This window comes from Dermacentor albipictus, chromosome 9, assembly GCF_038994185.2.
Source record: "Dermacentor albipictus isolate Rhodes 1998 colony chromosome 9, USDA_Dalb.pri_finalv2, whole genome shotgun sequence".
NCBI lineage: Eukaryota > Metazoa > Arthropoda > Arachnida > Ixodida > Ixodidae > Dermacentor > Dermacentor albipictus.
In genome coordinates, this window is record NC_091829.1 from 47,613,429 (window position 1) to 47,627,466 (window position 14,038).

Genomic DNA, 14,038 nt, shown 5'->3' on the forward strand with positions numbered 1-14,038 from the left:
AGTATCGTAATCCTCGGATATTTTTTTTTCAGCTTCTCTTTGTGCGCAGACACTGATGGCCTGTTTCAAAACAATCGATCGAGGTCAAGCTGGCGTAATCCAAATCGTACGTACATCCTGCACCAGTATTTTTCAAAATTGTGAGTCACAGAGTCCTGTGACTCACCTCAAGGGGCTCAAGGAAATGCGCGAGTGCCACTTGAGACGCGGTATTCATGGCCATTGCCTGTAAAAAGAACCAGTTAAAAAGTGGAAAGCACTTTCGGCGACCTATCGATATTAAACTGTTCTCCACATTCTTCCAAATTAGACCGAAAAGAAGAGATATGATTTGATGTTGAAATGTAGATGAAGCTTTGTTTTTTGCCGAACCAGACGTCGGCACTATCGTTTCTAGCTTGCAGCGCAACGAGATTCCTGTTTGTGGTAGACTACGAGTTGACATGAAGCGCCTAAAACGCAGCACTGGCTGCTGATAATATGACGCGCCTTAGTAGTTTTTTTTTTTCACCACCTGTTATGCTCAATTCCTTCATGCGTGCTTCCGCGCGATAAAGTAAATTAAATAATAACCCGCATTCAATGGGCTCTGTGAATTACTTGCGAGCAGATCAAGGTGACCGTGATTGCCACGAAATTTCAGCAGTTGCCTAAAATATGACTGACCAGTCTGATAAGGCCGGAACGCCATCGATAAAAGCAACGCGCTTTGAGTGCCTACGAGTGTTATCTTGTCTTTTAACCGCCTTTTCGCAAATCATAATCAACATTACCTCCTGCTTACGCCCACTGCAGAATTAAGGCCTCTCTCAACGGTGTCTAGTTACCTTTGTCTCGAGTCAGGCTCCGCAAATATGTCTCGCATGGTATATGCAGCTTGAAAATTTAAGGCGTACAAGAAATCGTGGTTCGGAAGTTACAAGATTTAAGAAAAAAAAATGGGGGACGAGGGGTGGGAGACGGGGAGCTCACTTATGCTTACAGAAAGCCTTGTGCGGTTGCATAGTAAAATTGTTTCCGAAGCACTATATCACCCCCTCCCCCTTTCTCAATTAACACTAGAAATAAAAAAAAGTGCTCAGGATACCAGCGAAGAAGGCTTCACCGCAAATATACGTGCTCTGCAAGAAAGCATAAGGCGAGGAATAAGGGCACAATTTCGGACACCACTACACATACTTTGTTTCAGGTGACCCGAGAAACTCCAAACTCGGCCAGCGCAGTTCCCGGCCCAAACAAAAACAAAATATTCAGTAAAAATCCAATAATAAGCACGCTGTGCCATCCCTGCACAGAGCAGCGCGGTAACCTTCACACAAGGTTTGCTGATGACCACCTAATGAACAAGCGCGGTGCGTTCCTCTGAGCCGAGTGATGTGTGTGTGTGTGTGTGTGTGTGTGTGAGAGAGAGAGAGAGAGAGAGAGAGAGAGAGAGAGAAGTTTAATGATACGAAATGCAGAGAGGTCGGCCTGAGGTATATTTCTCTAGCCAGCTACTCTGCGTTGGGGTAAGGGGAAGAGATAAAGAAAGAGAGAAGACAGAGGCGCATGATGGGTGACGATGACGAGAGAAGGAGGATGTAAAACATATGGCAAGCGATTCGGCATGCTCAAAGCCTATAGTCCAGGCCCGTACTTTTTAAAAATTCCAGTAATGCCTGGATGGCCTTGAAACACGATTGAGCGTCTCTGGCCAAGGGCCTAAAATAACGTGCTCCGACAACGCTGGGCTGTCGAGACGCGTAAGGTCATTGTTCAACTCTTTTGACGCTCTTCCACGTACTTAGGGCTGTCAATTAATGAGTAAATAAGCAGCCTGGGTCCTTTTAAACATTTTCTGCTTTCAGTAGACTCGCAAGAACAGATACTACGGATTTCAGTCCGTGGAACAGGCGGACACTTGTAGGATTATATGCAACTATATACATACATACGTACATACATACATACATACATACACACACACACACACATATATATATATATATATATATATATATATATATATATATATATATATATATATATATATATATATATATATATATATATATATATATATATATATTTATATTTATTTATTTATTTATTTATATATATTCATTGCGAAGGAACGTGAGTGCTTGATCATTAGACGGCGGAAAGAAGCGTTCGTGTTCGAGGGTTTTCTTTCGTGATAACTGTGCCGCGAAGGCATAATCAAGCTGGTAAGCATGGCACGCCAAAGAAACTGACATTTTCAAAGCGTAACATCATAATCTTGAATGTCGAAAGCACTTTTGAGAGCACTTTCGCATCACCAGAAATACGGAGACCCGCAGCGTTTACTCTTTCTTTTCTTTCCTTCTTTCTTTTTTTCTTCCTTCCTTTCTTTCTTTGTTTTGCCATGATTGATTTAAGAGCGACATCGGACGGTCCAGTCGACATTGGCGGTCATCCATGTAAAGCTGAAACTCTTACTGTCTCGACCTGCTTGGTGCAAGCAGATAGACTACGAGAAAACGACATTTTAAAATAAGTGTGTGCTTTGGATATTTCGGCTGAAACTACCTACTGATTTTCTTATCATTTTCTTTCGAAACGAAGCTCCTTTGTAGGAAAGATAGCGTTCTCAACGACGGCATGCGAAAGAAGGCTAACGTCTCAGTCACTCTAGAAGATAGCAGTAAAGAAACAAGGAAATTAAATAACACGGGAAATAGTGAGATAACTTGCCCGCGTAATCGGACGACTGGTACGATAACTATGTCGGTGAGAGAGCAGATTTAAGCTGGTGCAAATGGAATCGCGACCTAACAGCACAGTGGCCAGAAGCTACCAGGTGAGTTCTCAAAAACTATATATATATATATATATATATATATATATATATATATATATATATATATATATATATATATATATATATTGTTGTGTTCATATAGGAGGTTGTGGCCAAGTACCGCACCAGGGTGGCCAATCCTGCTCTGGTGAGGGAGTGCGTTACCGGTTCTGGTCACCGGGATCAGGCCACACTCCAGGCCTGTTTGTGCAATTTTTATCAACACGCGAATTTTTTTTTTTAATCCGGTGGAAAATTGCCGGCACCGGGATTCGAACCACGGACCTCTTGCACGCGAGGCGGGTGTTCTACCTCTACGCCACCGCTGCAACTCAGAGGCTTACGAAAAGAGTTCTACTTAAATTGAGGACGACGCAACGAGCTATGGAAAGAAGAATGATAGGTGTAACGTTAAGGGATAAGAAAAGAGCAGATTGGGTCAGGGAACAAACGCGAGTTAATGACATCTTAGTTGAAATCAAGAAAAAGAAATGAGCATGGGCAGGACATGTAATGAGGAGGGAAGATAACCGATGGTCATTAAGGGTTACGGACAGGGTCCCAGGGGAAGGGAAGCGTAGCAGGGGGCGGCAGAAAGTTAGGTGGGCGGATGAGATTAAGAAGTTTGCAGGGACGGCGTGGCCACAATTAGTACATGACTGGGGTTGTTGAAGAAATATGGGAGAGGCCTTTGCCCTGCAGTGGGCGTAACCAGGCTGATGATATATATATATATATATATATATATATATATATATATATATATATATATATATATATATATCCTCTCAGGTAGAACGACAGGCTTAAGCGTCCGATTTTTCTTAGTCATATCATAAGAAGCCGACAAAGACACCAAGGACAGCATAGGGGAAATTGTAGGGGAAACATAGGGGAAACATCCATCCAAACGCCGTCGTCCCTCCTCGTGCCCACGCGGCAACATCTTATCGTCGTTCTTTATTTATTCGCACATCGCGTGACTGGAATCGCCGTCCCGGCCATTTCGTTACTATCACCAACCTTGCAGAATTCAAATGTCTGTCGTCGAAGAAATCACACACATTGACGATAACACATAGGATTATCGGGTATACTGCTACGCGCCATTATTATTTTATTTATCATGCCTTGTATTCACTAACTGACTTGTACTCATTTGACCTGAGAGAGAGAGAGAGAGAGAGAGAGACGGGCTTTTTCCAGGCAACCTCTGCCCCGTCAATATCATCTTCGATACGCATATTTAGCTTCAGTACGCGAGCATGCTATTTCTGTCAGTTATATCTCGACATTATACCCTAAATCATTGCCCATCGTTAAAGTTTTGTGTTCATGTCACCTCGCTCACACCTCCCGAAAGATAAAAGCAAACGTTCGCTGTCCCAGGAATCGCCTCTGCAGTTATCTGGGCTGCCACTTTATCGCGCGGTATCTTTCCAGAACGTTAACTGTTGAAGAAAAAAGAAAGAAACAAAGAATAAGAAAAGAAGAAAGAAGAAAAAACATTCACCTCTCCTATTTTAGCGCTGACGAACACAACGTCCGTCCGTGAACCAAAACACAAGTACCTTTTCGAAGAAGCGACTTTTACTGCCCACACCCCTTCAGAGAACACCTAGATCGAGAATCACTCTCTGCAGCAGTGGCCGCATTCCAAAGGGAGCAGCCGATTTCATGTCCACTCAAGGACGAAGGAATATACCCATGATCCCACATTGCCTCTGCGTTGCGTCAGCCAACTCCATCCTGAGCCCGCAGATTTCTTTAGCCTCACGATGTGAAAGCGAAGAAGGGGAACCGAGGGGCCCGACTTTGTTATACACACACCCACATGAAGCCAACAGACAATGAAACCAGAGAAGCCATAATGTAAATTGCTTGTTCGAATTGAAATGTACAAATGATAAAGTGCAGGGAAATGAAAGTGGACGAGAAGACAACTTACCGCAGGTGGGACAACTTGCTCAGAGCGAGCTTTCTCCCACAGTTTAATTTCTCGTTACTTTACAATTACTACATTTCAATTAAAACAAGTGATTCGCCCTATATTTTCCCCTGATTTCATAATCTGTTGGCTTCATATCTCTCCATTGTTCGGTGCGCGGTCCTTGGCCGAAATTTAATTGTTATCCTGTAAACTTCAGACCGCACACGCGGAACGCACTGATTGTATACGTTTTTGTCTCAATGATGTTCCTTAGCTGCTGTTTTTAACTTGAGAGAGAGTAGCTGAAATATGCAACCCAGCCCATTTTCATTCCTCTGTAAATTTTCTTGTCCCGATCCGGGTCTCTCGTTTGAAAAGCCCCACGTGGTCAAAATTCAATAATAAACGAGAAAAATCCACATAGCTACAAGGAAAATATATCAAGATGAAGTAGTCTAAGAGATGACCACGGGCTGTCTGTAGACTGTCTAAACTTTATAAAGGTAGCTTAGAATTCTATAAGGAAAGTGTACATTCAGGCAATGTAGTCAGGAGGTGTCTACATATAGCACACATAGTTATTTACATACCACATAAAGTAGTTTTTTTTTCATAGCCGCAAGAAAAATATATATGGTTGTTGTAGTCTAAAATATGCTTACAGGTAGTCTGTAAAGCGTCTAAATTCTACAAGGGTAGCTTTAGAACAGTAGGAAGAAAATTCCCATTCAGTCAAAGTAGCCATAAAATGTACATCGGCTGTGCGGAATGTATATAAATATTCACTGTAAAATGCAGCTTTTACGTAGCAAACCTGTCAGGCAATCTATAAGATTTCAAAGATTGTTTACATAATATCCAACTTTTTAAACGTAGCTTCAACAAAAATAAATAAATAAAGGAATTATACTGAGGCCTGGGCAGTATGTTTATACGTATATCTACAAAGTGTCTAAGTTACGTACTATCATAATAAGCCAACAAACAATGACACCAACGACAGGACAGGGGAAATTACGTGTGCTCATTAATTGAATTAAAGAGATGATAAATTGTTGGAAAATGAAAGTGGATGAAAAAAACTGGCCGCAGGTTAGGCACGAACCCGCGTCTTCGTATTGTTTTTTAGCTTCTCATGATATGACTAATAAAAATCGGGCCCCTCGGTTTCGCTTCTCCTCGTAAGTAAAGGTAGCTTTACAACGCTGAACATCTGTAGCAAATCAGGCCTTTACTGAGAGCGGCATATCGCTAGAAAAGAAAATAAACATTAAATATAAACATTACACGTGTCTTTTCCAGGGATTTTCCGCGAGCAAGCGTGTTCTATCAGTATTCACTCGACTGAAACACTGCGCGCATTTATTAGTTGCAGTGTCGCTTTGTTCAGCAACCGCTGGTCAAGAGCGATGCGGCGCGATGACGCCTCAATGTCGCGAGCGAACAAAGGAAAAGATTGCGAGGAAGAACAATTGACCATATCTCGCCACTTGACTCTCTGATTCTGCCAGGGGTGCTTTTACGTTTTGCAATATTAGCCTTAGAGGTCATGCATGGGTTTGAAGAAATACACTTGTGGATGGTGCTATCAGATTCTTGAGCGGCATGAACAGTCGGCACCGAGGGGCTCGAGTTTTGTCAGTCACATTCATGCGAAACGACAGCTAATGAAGCGGAGCGAGCATAGAGGAAGTTGGTTGTTTCGGTTAACTCAACTGTAGAAATAATCAAGCAAAGGGAAATGAAAGCGGACGAAAAGATAAATAGGTAAATAACGTCAGAACTCGCCTCACGGTGACTGGCCCCCGGAAAGTGCATGAAGTACCGTAAATCGCATAGAAAATTTCTTGCACAACCCGTCTCACGACGAATGTCGACGTGCGTGCGATTAGCATTGAAGCAACGTGGCGAAGCACCGCATCGCCACCGCATAGGCACGTCACGCATGAGGTGTGTGTGTTCAGCCTGGCTCTCGCGTTCCCCTCTGGGCACACGGCGCCATCTGGTGGCACCACCGCGAAGTCCGTGTGTGGTGCGTTCTTGAACGTACATTCAGACAAGATTGTCTTAGCATATACTATAAGGTGGGTTTGATTCCGCCCTGCTCAGGAGGTTCCGCCCAGTACCACAGACCCAAGTTGACGTCAAAGAGGTTCACTGAAGAGTGGCACATTCCCAGTGACCCAAGCTGGTCCGACGTCTGGTTTCAAACGAGGTTCTCCCAGCACGGCAGCCCAATGTTCTACTTATTGGACCATGGGCTACACAATGACCCAATTTGGTGGTAAAACGGTTGTAGACCTAGCCCAAGATATAAGCACATGCACGGAAAGATAGACCCCTAAAGGTGCGTGAAATTCCCAAAGAACGCTAATAGCATTGAAAAAAGAAAGCTTGGAGGACGCTTAAGCTTCGCCTTCAAGAGCGGAACGCGATAGCATTAAAAAATCCCTCACTGCTTCTCCTGCTTCCCGGCAACTGCAGCTTATGTAACCGTAATATTTTCCTGGAAACGCTGGCGGCAAACGCTACACACGAAGAAGAGCTTTCTGGTTCTTTATTTTCTATCCCCCCCAACGGCGGGCGCCGCCGCTGCCGCGGATGCAAGCTCCATCTAGATAATGTTGCAAGGAGCCAAGCGGTGCGCGCCGCTCCTACTAAGAGAGACCTGAAGCGGTAGCTGGACAGGGGGGTTTGTGTTTAAGTTTCCGTGCAACCGAACTTTGTTTTCTCGTATATTTAAATTACATTCCGACGCTATCATGTCTGTAGGTAGTGCCAAAGTTGTAGTTTACGAATTTTCTCGCGCATTTTTGAGAAATTAGATTAGTTCATTAAAGCTCATGCGTCACGCGGAGGGCTTGCGTGGTTCGGGGTGCGTAGTCCGGGAAGCTTTTTCTATAACGGACAACGCCACCGACGCCGACACCAGATTGCCTGCGACGCGGGGCTCTTAACGCTGTCGCGTTAAAATCCGAGGGCACCCAAGCCCTTCTTATGAGTTGTGAATGCGAAAGAATCAATGTCCAGCGGAACACTTCTGAGTGGCCCTTCGAGTTATGAAGCCGTCGCGGGCAAGCGAGCGCGTTGAGACGCTTGTCGCGTTTTAACGCGATAGCGTTAAGGGCCTCGTGTCGCAGAAAATCCGACGTTGGACGTCGTTTGGCCAAAAAATATTTTCGAACCATCCATACCCAGGTCCTCCATGTGGCGAAAGGAAGCTACTGAACTAATTTCTCAAGCTAAAATACACAGAAAAATCGTAAAGTACGACTTACACACAACCTACAGACATGATAGCGTCGGACTGTAATTTGATCATACGAGAAAACATAGTTTTGTTACGCGAGAACTCAAAGAAATCTCTTTTCGAGCGTTTCTACCATACATTGACCATCCACGGCTTCCGCCATTAGCGCTCACCGGCGCATGAGTATTTCGGGGGCCACAGTGAAGGAGGCCCGGTTCCTTGCAATACCTCCAGATGGCGCTCGCCTTCGCCGCATCGCGACCCACGCAAGAGGCGGCGTTTCAAGCAGAAAGACCGCCTTCGTGCATAGCGTTCGCGGCCAGCGTTTCCCGGTAAACATTACTGTTACGGCAGAAAGCTGAGCTAGTTGGTAAGGATTCATTATGCAAGCAAGGGTAAGGCATGCAGACAGGACACAATAGAAGTGGACAGCACGTGATGTCGTGATGTCCACTTCTCTTCTCTTGTGTCCTGTCTGCACGCCTCACCCTTTCTTGCATAATGACTTACTGTTACATACGCTCCATTGGCCGGGAAGTGTGTGAAGCAGTCAGGGATCTTTGAATGCTATCGCGTTCCACTCTTAACGGCGAAGCTTAAGCGTCCTCCATATTTTAAAATTTGGTCTTACCGAGGCGCAGTTAGAACGCAGGTGAGAGCTTGTGCGGACAAGGAACGCGTGGATAACACAGGCTTCCGAGAGCGAGAGCGAGGGCAATTCGGCGTCGCTTCGATACCCTCTCCCCTCACGCAACACCTGCGGTGCTACTGCTTGCAGCAGATGTTCCCTTTCGCCCTCTCTCTTCCGTCGAGGCGCGCTCTCGCTGTAGCGTTGCAGCCCATAAGAATTTAGGCGCCGTTTCGCTGCTACAGACGCGGGACGCCGACCTTTTCGCTCAATGAGTCATTCGATGCTTTCGCATCAAAAACGTTTGCATACTGTTTCCCAAGAAATGCCTCACGCAGACAAATACGAAACATATTGCGCCTCATACTAGTATGTTGATTGGTGCCCGTAGGCTCATCCACTGCTTCGGACGAATATACCAGGCCCAGCGTACCCACTGTTTAACCACTGCCTGACACACCGAATGTAGAACGCATGTGCTCATTGCGTTGGACAAGCTGCGCCTACTAGGCCAAGCTACTAAACTTGATGAAGTACTATGCCTAAAAGTTTTCTGAGCTCAGGGTTTGTGCAACCGTGGCTGCGCGACCAATGTTCGGCGCTCTTCAGCCATGTATAGCCCGTCATTGAAAGTGAATAAAATGATACGACCAAATCAGATTAGACTAGCATAATATTTTTTCCGAAACTCTATCTGCGTCACTTTCGCGGACATGATTCATTATTAGCGGATAAAATAAAAAAAATGAAACCTCCCTTCCTTAGCGTTCGCGCGCAACTGCTGGTGTCAACGATCGCGCTATGACGTCACAGATTTCCCATTTTCTTGAGCCTGAGCCTCTGTTGCACCTAAGTCCGCAAAAGTTGCCGTGTTGCGTACTTTCTCACTTTCGAGTGCAGTGTATCGGCGTTTATGACTTCATTGATGACGGATTAACTAGCGCCGATCAGAACGCGGCCGAAATCTCTGAGGTCACGTGAACGGGTGCGAGAATTTTTGAGGTGGTGCCTTTCGTTCTCGTATCCGGTCTTTCGTTTTCGTATCTTTCTAGTGTACTGCATGCCTCCATCCGCGGTAAGACAGGCCACTCCAGTTGCGGATGAGTTTAACTATTAGTCTAGTCTAACCTAATACTTCTTTCTAGGATCCCTTGAATATCATACCACCGAAAATTAGGTGCCATTTTTCACCTGGCGCCTGTGCGAACCAGTATTACAAATAAGTGCGAATTGGTGATTTCAGTACACGATCTTGTTGGAGTTTGCACGATGGTAAAGTACGTTCGGCCCACGGAAGCTTTTTGCAATTAGATTTCTGTTAAATGTCCCCACATCAGTGCACGGCTCTTTGGACATGTAGTTTGTGCATTATTACATTGCACTTGGAACTTCAAGGGGATAAACCAAATTTCACTTCCATAATTTTGTAACACAATGCGTGACGCGTAACTACGGCTGTGGTCACGTGATCGCACCATGATACTGCGTTAATAAAAAAAATGTTCTCCATCTATTGATATACAATAGCCAGTCCTTACCCGTGGTGAGATTGATAGCACTTCACACGGTTACAACATACCGTACGTGACAGTGTAATACATGAGCACTGTGGAAGGAATGTTAGAATAGACTTCGCTATAAGGAAGATCTGTTGTAATGAAGTATTCATTTGCAGATAACTGGAGGTTGTAGTTCGACAGATCACTACATAACGTTTCATGTCCTGTTCTGCCGAACAAACGGGCAGAACGGTGTCTACGAAGATACCGGCAAAATGCACACACCTCCGTGAGCCTGTAAACACAAAAAATGTTTCTCGGCGATCAAAAAAGCGGAAAGCCAGCTTCCACCCGTTGCGACCTCGGCGAACCAGTTCACACCGGTCAGGACAAGCTGGGAGCAAAGTGATGATTATCACTCCACTCTATCTCGTATCGTGGCACTTCAGCGTAAAAAGAAAACATCAGCAGAGATTACAAAGGCGTACGCGATCACAGACCGTTCACACTCTGACGTCCTTCTGGTCACGTGTTTCGCTCTTGCCGAAACTGTGGAGCAACCGCTGCTTCGGACGTCCCACAGAAGATTCCGAAGAGCAGGGCTCTCGACGCCTCCTGAACCTTCTCTTGCTTATCACGGCGGCTTTTTATGCGCAGGTAACAAGTGCTCTTAATGTTCAATAGCTTGGCAAGGGAACAAGGATTCAGGATCACCAGTCAACAGTAGGCTACACCTAGGTCAATTACTTACAGGAGACCCTGATTATGAGAAGGAGACTTACAAAAAAATAAAATGAGTTGAAATGCATACGGCCGGCATTACCAAATCCTGGCTGGGAACTCACCACTGTCGTTGGAAAGAAAGGTGTGGAATCATTGCATTATACTGGCGCTAACATACGGGGCAGAAACATGGACGTTAACAAGGACGCTTGAAAACAAGTTAAGGACCGCACCAAGAGCGATGGAATGAACAATGCTAGGCATAACGTTAAGAGAGAGAAACAGAGCGGTGTGGACCAGAGAGAAAACGGGGTTAGCCGATGTTCTAATTGACATTCAGAGAAAAAATAATGAGCTGGGCACGCCGTGTAATGCGTAGAGTGGATAACCGGTGGACCATTAGAATTACAGAATGGGTGCCAATTGAAGACAAGGGAAGTCGTGGACGAGATCTAGGAAACTATTTGCGGTGATGAAATTAGGAAATTTGCAGGCGCAAGTTGGAATCGGTTGGCGCAGGACAGGGGTAATTGGAGATCGCGGGGATAGGCTTTCGTCCTACAACGGACATAATTAGGCTGGCGATAATGAACACGAATTCTCCGCCCCTCTTATCAATGCACAGGCAAATACCGCATTCAACCACTTCGAAGGCGTCCGTCGGGAGCGGTTTGGGTTTGTTGGTAGGAATAACGACCAAGTGGCGTACCTACTATTTCGCAAGTGGGGAGGCAGGGGGGGGGGGGTTGCGACCTTGGAAAACTACAACCCAATTTCCAGCGAAGCTGCTTCTTTCGAACAGTTGTAATAAAAGTTTCTGTTTCCTTGTAATTATATCGCATAGATTAAAAAGTTGCTCGTATATGGCTGTTCCGCTTAAAACCTTGCCCGCATGTAATGCTTCGGAGCACTTCTTCTTGGGAATTTTTTAAAAGTTAATAATGCATCAACACACATGTTACTTTGCCGTTACATTTACCATGGCGTCCTGCCTCCCCCTTTTCTCCTCCCCCCGCTCAATTTCCGCTACATATAGTATCGGTTGAGTTCACAGTTCTCCCAGGGCAGCGGGATAAATTCTGCTTTGTTCGTGAAGCAGATTCATAAAGCTCCGGATAGCTTGAATGCGTAATTTACTGCAAATATCATAATTGATCCCCTGTCTTTGAAGTTTACCCACATAGAGCCCAAAGCGCTCCCTCCTTCCTTTTTTTTTTGTCAAATATAAGCAAAGTCTCTTGTTTAGTTCACCGAGGAAATCGCTGAAACCAAGTAGGAACGTCTTATGACGCATACCATTAAGGGGAAGGGGGGCGGGCAGATGGATCAGTAATTATTTGCAGCGCATCTAACTGGACAAGCAACTTAAAAATTTTGTTGCAAATTGCACTTACCTCGACACACCTCCCCTTTCTACGAAATATAAACCTGTTGTAGACTATAGCTATGTCGCGACACTGGAAAGCATAGCTGACAGCTGCCGGTTCATACTCTCTCACATCCAAACGCATTTAACTTCGCACAGAGAGTTTGCATAGCGTACCACCAATCTTCGCTAAATTTGGTCTTGGTGTCTATAGTTCTGCCAGGACAGCGGGCTAAATTCTTCCCCGCTCGCTAGACACGCTTATAACGCCACAGAGTGCCTGCACACGTACTTTATTGCGAAAGTCTCAATTACCCGTCTAGCTTGAAAGTTACCTACACGTCACCCATTACCTTATCATTAGAGTCACCAAACATAGCGAAGCTGCCTCCTTGAGTTCAGTGAGGAAACCAGGCAAACTTAATATATGCCGCATGAAAAAGTGAAAAAGAAGAAGACGGTTCAATACCTATTCGTAACCTTCGAAATAAGTCAGAAACGTTCAAACTACGCCAATACAATCGCAACGATTGGCGGCGAGGAGGAGGAGGCGGACGCCAGATGATAAACTGCGCGCGTGAGGAGAGTGTGCGCTCGTGTGTGCGGCCAGCGTGCGGGCCACGTGACGGCGCACGCCGCTCACCCCTTTCTCTTGACACATTCGCAGAGACCGCCACGCACGCAGCGGCAAGGACAAACGCGCCACGACTGCCGATACTCGCGCCATCGCGCGGTGGAAGTGCGCGACTCATCTCTCACTGCGCCATGCCTTTTCGCGGCAATGCCGTGGGCGCTGCCATGTTTGATCACGTGGTGACGCGTCCATTGGTTGCCTCAGCTGCCTCCCTTGAACTCAGTGTTTACAGCGGATGTTTGCAGCGGATGGAGAGCCCCCAGCCTCCACATATGACGCCGGTGCGACTTAGCGAACCTCATTTTCGAAAGGTATCGTAGACGATGACTGGGTGCACCACACAAAGCTTTGGTCGCAGCTTCGGAGAACGTGTAAAAGCGCTTTCGGAGCTGATTAAGCTATGTCCAAACAGCGCGAGCAGCGTATACTTGGTGCTTGTTCTAAAAGCGTGGCTAAAATGTGTTCCAAGCTATCCAAACTTCGCTTATGAATTGAATCAGGATCAGCGTGTTTTGCTCTTCGTTCTTTATTTGCCAAATACTTTGAAGCAGCGGCTTGTCACGTTTCTCACTCACTAAAGTTCCTCGGTGCTATCATTATGATTATTTTCTGCCTAATCGCTCGCGGGTGTGCTCAGTCCCGATAAATTTGTTCTTACTGCGCACAAGGCTTGAAAGGTAGCTGTTTTGTGCATTATGATACCTTGCAGCAAAGATGTATTATCGCCAGTAACTCGCTTCACGACTGTCACGAAACATTCATCTTCGAACATTCGTGTGCTGTCAGTGTAGTCCGTCATTTATTGTGCGTATAAAGTGTGCATATACAGGGTGTTTCAGCGAACACAGTCAAAAATTTTTAAAGCTTGCCTGTGGTAGGCAGCACAATTCCAGTCCATGAGCTAATCTACTCGAAGAGGCGTGCATTACCTGCACAAGAAATTAATATGCATAATCGTCTAATTAACAAAAATAAAGAATTAACTAACTACCTTATGGCACATATTGCAATTCACAAATTCTAGCGGGTGAGACTCCAAGACATATCCAATTGAAGACATTTGTGTGGATGACATCATTTACGAGATATGCACCATCAAACTTACGGTAAAAATGCAGCGTCGTTCAGCTGGCCCATGCCGTCGTTCAACTTATCCACGCTGAGGACGTTGATGAAGAGACGGACTG

General features: G+C 45.4%; 1 protein-coding gene across 2 annotated transcripts in view; it reads left to right on the plus strand.

Moving 5' to 3' along the window:
- Positions 1 to 14,038, plus strand: part of LOC135916183 (uncharacterized) — a 78,070-nt gene that overhangs the window by 18,773 nt on the left and 45,259 nt on the right. The window contains exon 2 of one of the 2 annotated variants that reach the window (XM_065449450.2): positions 33 to 106. The exons of the other annotated variant lie outside the window; for it this stretch is intronic. Coding sequence (XP_065305522.1) covers positions 33 to 106 — 74 coding nt within the window. The remainder of the gene's footprint in view (positions 1 to 32; positions 107 to 14,038) is intronic. 2 annotated transcript variants of the gene reach the window in all.